General features: G+C 34.5%; 1 protein-coding gene across 1 annotated transcript in view; it reads left to right on the top strand.

Annotated features, from left to right (window-relative positions):
- The first annotated feature begins 69 nt into the window (after positions 1 to 69).
- Positions 70 to 9,355, top strand: part of cfap61 (cilia and flagella associated protein 61) — an 82,946-nt gene continuing 73,660 nt past the window's right edge. The window contains exons 1-8 of the mRNA XM_030128523.1: positions 70 to 255; positions 330 to 360; positions 2,266 to 2,419; positions 3,971 to 4,121; positions 4,640 to 4,716; positions 5,785 to 5,852; positions 5,931 to 6,051; positions 7,725 to 7,857. Coding sequence (XP_029984383.1) covers positions 2,277 to 2,419; positions 3,971 to 4,121; positions 4,640 to 4,716; positions 5,785 to 5,852; positions 5,931 to 6,051; positions 7,725 to 7,857 — 693 coding nt within the window. The 5' untranslated portion in view covers positions 70 to 255; positions 330 to 360; positions 2,266 to 2,276. The remainder of the gene's footprint in view (positions 256 to 329; positions 361 to 2,265; positions 2,420 to 3,970; positions 4,122 to 4,639; positions 4,717 to 5,784; positions 5,853 to 5,930; positions 6,052 to 7,724; positions 7,858 to 9,355) is intronic.

Below are 9,355 nucleotides of genomic sequence, written 5' to 3'. Positions count from 1 at the left end.
GCGTTTGTTGCTATGGTTACTTCAATTCGCCACTAGCAGTGCTAGCTCCTAAATTTTGTGACTTTCCCTGAAAACCGGCATTTCGACGGACTTTTATGGAGTAAAACTTTCAGACTTCAGGACCGCATAAATTGTATGAATTTAGCAAACGTTATAAATTGTAAAAGAAAAATACTTCAGTAGTTTCTGGTGTTGGCTTAGTCACAAAAAGTGGAGATATTAGCTTAATTAAACCTAGTTTTTATCTTCTGTCAGGTAAATAGAGGTTTTATTCATTTGTTGGCCTTAAATGCACAATTCAACGGCCTGGTCAAAACACAATAAATTAGTTGACTAAAGCAACTGATTCATTATCTATAGGTAAGTAGTTTTAAAGTTTTACTAATTTCACTAATTTACTAGTAATAAATGTTATCTGTACTAAATATCCTGTCACATTGTGTGCTTTGACTGACTCATTTATATCTTATTGGTAGTTTGGATGAATAAATTTGTTGATTATACTTGTCAATGACTTGTTTGAAGTTTGTATGAGTGTCTGTTTAAGCACAGACTGTATATAATTAGTGGTAATTTAAAAAAGTGTGTTTCTATGTAGGTATGTATGTTTGTACATGTAAATAAATGTGTATGTGCAGGCAGGTGTATGTATGTAGACAGGTATGCGTGTTTGTGTATATTTATATGTGTGAGTGTATATACGGATATTTTATTTTTATTCACTATTGTGAACATGGGTAATTGTATGTATATTTTTTGTGAGCAGGTGATAAATGGGTGCGGAAATATGTATGCAGTTATTAAGTGTAGATGAGTATATTTGTGTGTTTTGTAATACTTTGTAAAATCTCCTTCAGTTAAATAAAAGTCTATTTAAAAAATAGAACTGTAATGTTATCTTATGGTCTCTGAAGTGCCATTTTGAAGCCAGGAATTTGTGATTTGGTTGCTATGTTGGCTTTTGCACCAAAAAGGACAATATTTGGATACAAAGAATCATGGATGAACTAATGATAAAGCCGTCAAGTTACTCATAAACTGGCTTCATTTTGTAGCAGAGGCCCTTGCCCATTGGTCTAAACCTTAACTGTGCTGCTGCCTGTCTGATCAGGACACTGTACAGGGTGGGAAAGCAAAATTTACAATATTTTGAGGCAGGGGTTGAAAGACAGTGTATGACCAATTAGTTTATTGAAAGTCATGAGAATTTATTTGCCACAAGAAAATTTACATAATAGAAAATGTTTTTATTCTATGTGTCCTCCTTCTTTCTCAATAGCTGCCTTCACACGTTTCCTGAAACTTGCGCAAGTGTTCCTCAAATATTGGGGTGACAACTTCTCCCATTCTTCTTTAATAGTATCTTCCAGACTTTCTGGTAATAGTTTTGCTCATAGTCATTCTCTTCTTTCCATTATAAACAGTCTTTATGGACACTCCAACTATTTCTGAAATCTCCTTTGGTGTGACGAGTGCATTCAGCAAATCACACACTCTTTGACGTTTGCGTTCCTGATTACTCATATGGGCAAAAGTTTGTGAAAAGGTATGGATAATAGTGTTAGGTATGATTATGACATCAATATATGTTTGGGTTCAAAACAATTGACGTAGTGCCTGCTGAGAAAAAACAACTAAATGTTCAGTGTAAATTTTGCTTCCCCACCCTGTACTAAGGGAGATTTCCTCCTTAAATACAGATTTTAATGTGAAAAGTTAAATTATTAAAGTGGAGTCAGGTCATTTGGGACAAATAGTCTAATATCTTTAAATCTTTAAATATTATTATTATTGTTTGGACACTGTTTTTTTCCAAGCTAGAATGGATTCACAATATATAATGTATAAAAGGAGGTGTATAAACTTTATTTTCCTATGTTGTTGGAATTTTGTGTTGGTATTCCAGTGGTTCTGAATCTACAAAAACCATTAAAACACTTTCTACATGTAAAATGACATAATATAACTACTACAGAGACAAAGGAAAAACCATACCTGAACATATCAGAGAAAATAAGACTTAAAGCAAACACTAAAATACATAAAATAAAATAAAAAAAAACACATTGTACAAAAAGATCAGCAGGTTTCAGTCTGAGTAGTACTAAATAAAGTGGAGTATAGTAGTTAGGCATGCTATAATGTCGGGTAATGAATGGTTTTGTGTTGTATTTTTGTGTGTTTGCTATTATCATTACCATTACACTGTTTCTGTTTCTGTTTTTGGTTCTGTGTCCCGACTCACTGTCCTGTCATAATATTCAGCCATAGTGAAAATGAGGACTTTAACTTCAGACAGCGGCCAAGAGGAAACTGTGAGCGTGAGGAGAAGTGAATCTTCAGACGCTGAGGGCATCAGTCGCCTCATCAGCCCATCAGCTGAGGCAGTGTTTGGGAAGATCAGCATCATTAATCTACTGTGAGTAAAAAGAGTCTAGAAAAGCTTAATTCAAGCAAAAATCTGCCAATGGAACAAGTGAAAATGATCTTGGTAAGATTTTTTAAAATAAGATTTTCAAGATCTATTGTCTAAAAATAAGTTCTTATATCTCACTGAAAAGTTACTCTTTAGGTCACTGGTTTCCAACCTTTTTTGGCTCGTGACCCCATTTTATTATCACAAATTTCTGGCGACCCCAGACATTCAAAACAGATAATTTTTTTTGGATAAAATTACGTTGTTTTTGATCATGTAATAGTTTGCTATCCTATGTTGCAAATAAATGTTAATTTTAGAGGAAATTTAGTCTATATAATGTATATTATTATGGACAGAGGCAGAAAAGCCAGGTGTAGATTACTGCACAAAGAGAGAATTTGATTTTCCTTGGTCAGGATATGTCCAGTCAGTCCAGCTTGGATTTACAAGGCTGACAATTAATACTGAACAAACAATAACTCAAACTATGAATTATGAAAGAGCTGCAGCATCTGAAACTGACCACAATGAACATTTGACAGATAAACAGAACCACAGTGCTGCAGTTTCAGCTGCACAATTTGTCATGTCTTTTATGGATTGAGATTGTCTCTGTCAACTCACCATATGTTTTTTATTGGTAAGCCTTTTTTTGTTTTTTATTAAAACCCCTTTAGCCCATCAACCCGCCCGTGGGCTGAAAAAATTATATTAATATTCATCTACTATAAAAATGTAATAAATCTGGACAATGAATGTTTTTTCAACTTTTGCTCAAAGTTTAGACCCTAATGTTAATAAAAGTACATCAAAAGTGTATTTTAGTGCAAACTTTAATGTTCAAACATGATTTTTAATCTTTGTGGGGTGAAATATACACTATTAAAAATCTCCGACACGAACAATTAATTTATGCATATCATCGTCAATCCAGCCGAAAAAAAAACAGACGAGGATAAAAAATTCCAATTTCTCTTTTAGTTTGTTACAGTTTACTCAGGCAGAGTAATAGATACAATATTTTAAACAATGGGAATAGATTCTGTGAGGTCTCTAATGTCCATAGACACCAAGAACATCCATATGAACCTTATTATTGTGAAGTAATTCTTCATTTACTTTGGGTATGTCTGTTTAGGCGTTTTTCCCCTGAAAATACGGTCAGGGTTTAACAGGTTAATTATTAGAAATTTCAGGCAACCCCATTTGAATTCCAGGTGACCCCATGTGTGGTCCCGACCCCCAGGTTGAAAAAAAAAAAATGCTTTAGGTGATTGTCTTATTTTAAGTGTGATGAGATATTTTGTCTAGAAATGAGAAAAATACACTTGGTAAGATTTAGATTTTTGCAGTGAGCGCTTTTAGTCATTCCATGTTTTCTTTTCTGTCCGTTTTAGTCACATGATACACACAGGAGTAAGTACTGGATTGCATAACCGTTGTTTTCGATGACTTTTGATGATCTGATCATTTTTTCTGCGACTGTATATGATGACTACATGTGTATAAAGTGACTTTCTGGTTCTCATCTCTCGTCTGATGGATCCTCAGAGAGAAGGCCAACCTGGCTGTGACTCTGGCCAATGAGAAGGATGACATTGTGGCTCACGCCTCATTCTTCGATCACCCTTATGGAGGCTTGGTGGATCAGGCTCAGTGGGAACCTTTCCTCCAGGAGCACTTCAGCGCTGAAAAATGCACAGTCAGTGTCAAATATCTGTTTGCAGTGGAGCATTATTATTTTTCACCAGGCCTTCAGACCAGACCACCAACAGAAACCTCACATGACTGAGAGACCTTCCCTCTACATATTTTCACCATAGATTTTATACACTACCATGCAGTACTATGAGTGTTTTTCAGTCATCACTTCACAGAAGGATCTACACAGCAAATTATTGGGTTCTTACCAAGATTAAAAAAACCCTTAGATTTAGAAGTGTTAGATAATTGATTTTGTTTTAAAAGTTAATTTCTTGTTTTAAGTGTTCATGTTCATACATCTGTAGACAATCTTAATTCAAAAAATCTTGTCAAGCGAAATTATCTTGCTGCATGGACAGATATTTCACTTGTTTTGAGTACCTTTTTTCCTCAGATTTAGTGTTTTTATCTTGTTTTTAGACACCCCTTTTTTGCAGTGTACTGTACATATTTAATTTGCTTTTCTGTTTGACTCCTGCTCTGGATTAAACTGTCCGACTTCACATCTCTTTTCAGCCCATGAACACACTCTTCCTCCATCTTTTTGTGGCTCAGCCAGGTTTCACCACAGCAAGTATCAAGGAGATCATGAAGTATGAAAACCTTGGTTTCATGTCAATAGATATGTGTATTTATTTCCATATATGAATCTGTTATTTAATAAGAATTCATCTAAATCATTGCTGTCAAACTCATTTTAGTTCAGGGGCCACATTCAACCCAATATGATCTCAAGTGGGTTGGATCAGTAAAATAATTACAGTGAATACAGTAAAATTACATTATGAAAATTTTTACATCAAAAAGTATGAATAATGTGAACAACAACAAACAACCTGAAATTTGTTAGACAAAATAAGTTCAATTTTAAAATATTATTCCTCAGTTTATCATTTACACATATACATTACAACCTACAGATCACAGTGGACCTACAAATACACAAAACGTTTAGTAACAGGCAGAATATTGGTAAAATTGCACTTACTTCTCTCCAGACATTTCATGTTCTTCATATTTGTTCAGGTTACTCATATTTTTTTGTGAATAAATAGTGTATAAATGTAAATATTTTCATCTAATTTTTACTTATCTACACACACAAAAGAAGAGAAAAGTTTGGAGTTGTGATTATTTTTAGGTTATTATGATGGTATTTTACTAGTTCGATCCACCTGAGATCATATTGGTCTGTTTGTGGAACCTGAGCTAAAGTGATGTTAGCGCCCTTTACTGTTAATATCTTCAGTGTAATTTTTCCATTTCACAAATTCATCCCACAGGCTGGATCAAACCTTTTGACAGGTGTGTTTTGGCCTGCGGGCCATATGTTTAACACCCCTGATCTAAATCACAAGCGTTGAGTTTTTGAGTCATTCTTTTAAAGTGCTGGATGGTATGAGTGAGGAATATGTATAAAGTCCTCTGTTGTATCTATATGTCCTGTCAAATATGGGTGTAGCCTTAATTTTTTAAAATGTTTCTAATTTATGAATGCTGGTACTTTACAACTTACCCAGGAACAACAATTGAAAAATAACTTTTTTGCTAATACTGGCACATTTACTGAAATGTTCATTAATGTGTACTGTCCCTGCTAAATAAACACATAAACAAATAAATAAATAAATATATGCTGACTGTGATGGATCTCTTTGCAGGGCTGTGTTTATTAACGTCCCAGAGCTTGAAAACATCTGCCTTGTTGGTCCAAGCGTCAGTGAATTAGGTGAGAAGCTGCTTCAACTTAAGCTTATCATTCAGTCAGAATTGTTTGTCTTATGACGAGGAGTTTCTTTCTGTTCAGAGCCGGAGCTGGAGGAGGTCTTTAGGCCGATGCAGCCCCAGACTGATCCCAAACCTCAGTGTTTAGCTCGGATCTGCCACAGACACGACCACTACCCAAAGGCCCTCGTTCGGCCGGCCCAGTAAGTCCACAAACAATCTACTAACACAGAAGCTACAGAAAGAAGGATATATAAATATCACTAAAGATAAGCAACATTATCTGCATACACAACAGGAATAGTCATAAGTTGAGATTTTTAAAACAAATAAAAATATCTAGTCACAGAAAACAGATGTCTGAAACCCACTGTGACCAGACATACAAGTACATTTATCAGGAGACAAAGGAAGGATTTAAGACATATTTTCTCCATATTCAGCAGGAAAAATACTTACATTTATGAAATACTAGTGCTACTGTAAGGTTTAAAACAATTCAGATACAGTAAAAACAAAAATTCTTGTCTAGATACACATATATAGATACATACAGTCGCGGAAAAATATATTAGACCACCCTTGTTTTCTTCAATTTCTTGTTCATTTTAATGCCTGGTCCAACTAAAAGTACATTTGTTTGGACAAATATAATGATAACAACACAAATAGCTCATAGTAGTTTAATTTCAGAGCTGATATCTATCCATTTTCCATTTTTTCTTGATAATAACCAAAATCACTTCAGTTCTTCCATCAATATCTATGGCATTGTACTGACAGAAACAGTGCTTTTAGACATTCCATGTTTTCTTTTCTGTCTGTTTTAGTCACATGATACACACAGGAGTTAGTACTGGATTGCATAACCATTGTTTTTGATGACTTTTGATGGTCTAATAATTTTTTTCACGACTGTATATTGTTTGGCAGAAAATAAAGAAATTTACTAAAAGTAAAAATAGACCTTATTTCTGGGAAATGATGAGTACTTGAGGAATATACAGTAGAGCTAACTTTAAAATATTGCAGCTAATACTGAGACAGACTGGATGAATAACAAACTAAATCAGTTTTTGTGTAATATTCCAGTATAACGACAGGTGTGTTCTCTATATTTTAAGAGTGAGATTACTCCTCAAATTAGCAATACCACATCTTTCATGCATTTTTGTTTCTTATAATGACCAAAAATTAATGAAATTTGAGTTTTCTCCCCATAATTTTTGTGTAATTTTCAGTGGCTTTTGTTTCTAGTTGGCCGTTTTTGTGGTGAGTAAAAATTGTGATGTAATTTACTTTACATACGATTCATATTCTGTACTTTATTTCGTCTATAAAAACACATGATCATTGTGGTGCGGAGAAAGTTTGACAATAAAATAGCAAATTTGGTCATGATCTGATCTTAACAGGTGAAGAGATGAAAAGGAGAAGATGCTTGAAGTAACAAATTCTGGCTCTGACGAAGCTGTTTTATTTCATCATTGTTGATCAAACCGATTCTGGGAATTTTTGTTTCACGCATTAATTTACTCAACATCAGTGATAAAAACTCTTACCTTTTATGGTGTTTGATTATCTAGGACAAATCCGTGAGAAAAAGGACTCATTTAGAGGAAGCTTTTACATTGTGATTTAAAAAAAGAAGACCTCAACGTCCATAGGAACAATGTTATAAAATCAATTCTTGGAGTGTTTTAACATATAGTTAGCCTCATGGCATAATTGCCTAAGTCCTATTTTTGCACAGTTTGTGATATCTGTGTATGACCTGAAATAAATATGACTTAGGCAATTTTGCTATCAGGCTACCAGTATTGTCTTTGTCGCCGTATACAGATTCCACTGATGCTGGTCTGTCTGGGTTTTACAGGGTTGAGGATCATGACGACATCATGCGTCTGTTCACAAAACAGCCTAAACTCCCGTCGGTCTTCAAGCAGCCGTACTTCCTGGTGCAGCTCATCGAGGATCAGACGGAGAACAATCACACTGCTGTTTGTCAGGTTTGTTCCACATTTCAGCCCACTTGACTTTTCCCCCAGTGAAACACACAGAATTCCGTTTTTTTAACCCATAAAGACCCAAAAACCCACCGGTGACACAAACCATCGACTGATTTAAACTGTTTAATACCTGTTGATCCACTAATCCTATCAATACATGTAAATAATTGGCGTAAAATACAGTTTGTCATCTTTTAGTGGTCATCAGGTATGACCCATTTGGACGTTCGGAGGCTCCGTAGTTACCATGGAAACACCATCATCTTCTACAACATTGATTCACCAGTAAAACCCATGGAGTTGGATCAATGACAGTGGATGGACACACTTGTTTTTATGTTCAGTTAATGATACCTTTTACTGAAATAGTCACTTTTTCCTCAGTCTTCTCTGTTTCTGATATAATAACCCTCAACTTTAATCTGAGCTTTAATGAAAATCGTTGCCGAAAGAGTCACTTTTTCTTCAGTTTTCAGTGTCTCACATAAAAACACTCAAATTTAATCTGAAATTTTATGAACGTCAGTAAATTAAATATAGGAAAATACCTGATTTTCACTGAAAAATGCAAAATACAAATGATAATATTAAATGATGAATAAATGGTGATAAGTCACTTAAAGGTTGAATAGAGTGAAAAAATTATTTGGGAACTGCCATAAAAGTAGTATTGGGTCTTTATGGGGATGTTTAGAGGCTCCGTAGTTACCATGGAAACACTGTCATCTTCTACAACACTGAGTTGCCAGTAAAACCCATGGAGTTGGATCAATGACAGTGGATGAACACACTGGGTTTGTGTTCAGTTAATGAGAGATTTTACTGAAATAGTCACTTTTTCTTCAGTCTTCTCTGTTTTGATATAATAACCCTCCACTTTACTCTGAGCTTTTATGAACATCTACATGATCAGTGAATTAAATATAGAAAAATCATCATTTTCACAAAGAAGCACAAAGTACAGTACATAATATTATAATAAATGATGATAAATCGCTGAAGAAAGGTTAAAATAAAGAGAAAATTCATTTGGGAACTGACTCAAAAGTAGCACTGGGTCTTTATGGGTTAAGCTCTAAAAAAATCATCCCATCCAGTTTATAACCCAAGAAATCTGAACTGGTACAAACTGCCGTCCCAGTAGATCATGGGTGTCAAACATACGGCCCGCAATCCAAAACTGGAACGCCAAAGGGAACTTTCTGGCCTGTGGGATGAATCTGTGGAATGCAAAATTACACTTAGACATTAACATTCAGTTTAATTCAGGTTCCACATTCAACTCAATCCAATCTCAAATGGGCCAGACCAGTAAAATACTATCATAATAACTTATAAATAATGACAACGCCAAATTCTTCTCTTTGTTTTAGCATAAAAAATAGTAAAATTACATAAGAATATTTACATTTATAAACACTCCTTTCGCAAAAAAATGTGGATAACCTGAACAAATATGAACAACATGAAATGTCTTAAGAGATGAAAGTGTAATTTT

Source organism: Sphaeramia orbicularis, chromosome 24 (genome assembly GCF_902148855.1).
Source record: "Sphaeramia orbicularis chromosome 24, fSphaOr1.1, whole genome shotgun sequence".
Taxonomy (NCBI): Eukaryota; Metazoa; Chordata; class Actinopteri; order Kurtiformes; family Apogonidae; genus Sphaeramia; species Sphaeramia orbicularis.
Note: the sequence above shows the minus strand (reverse complement) of the source record. Positions and strands in the feature narration are given on the sequence as shown.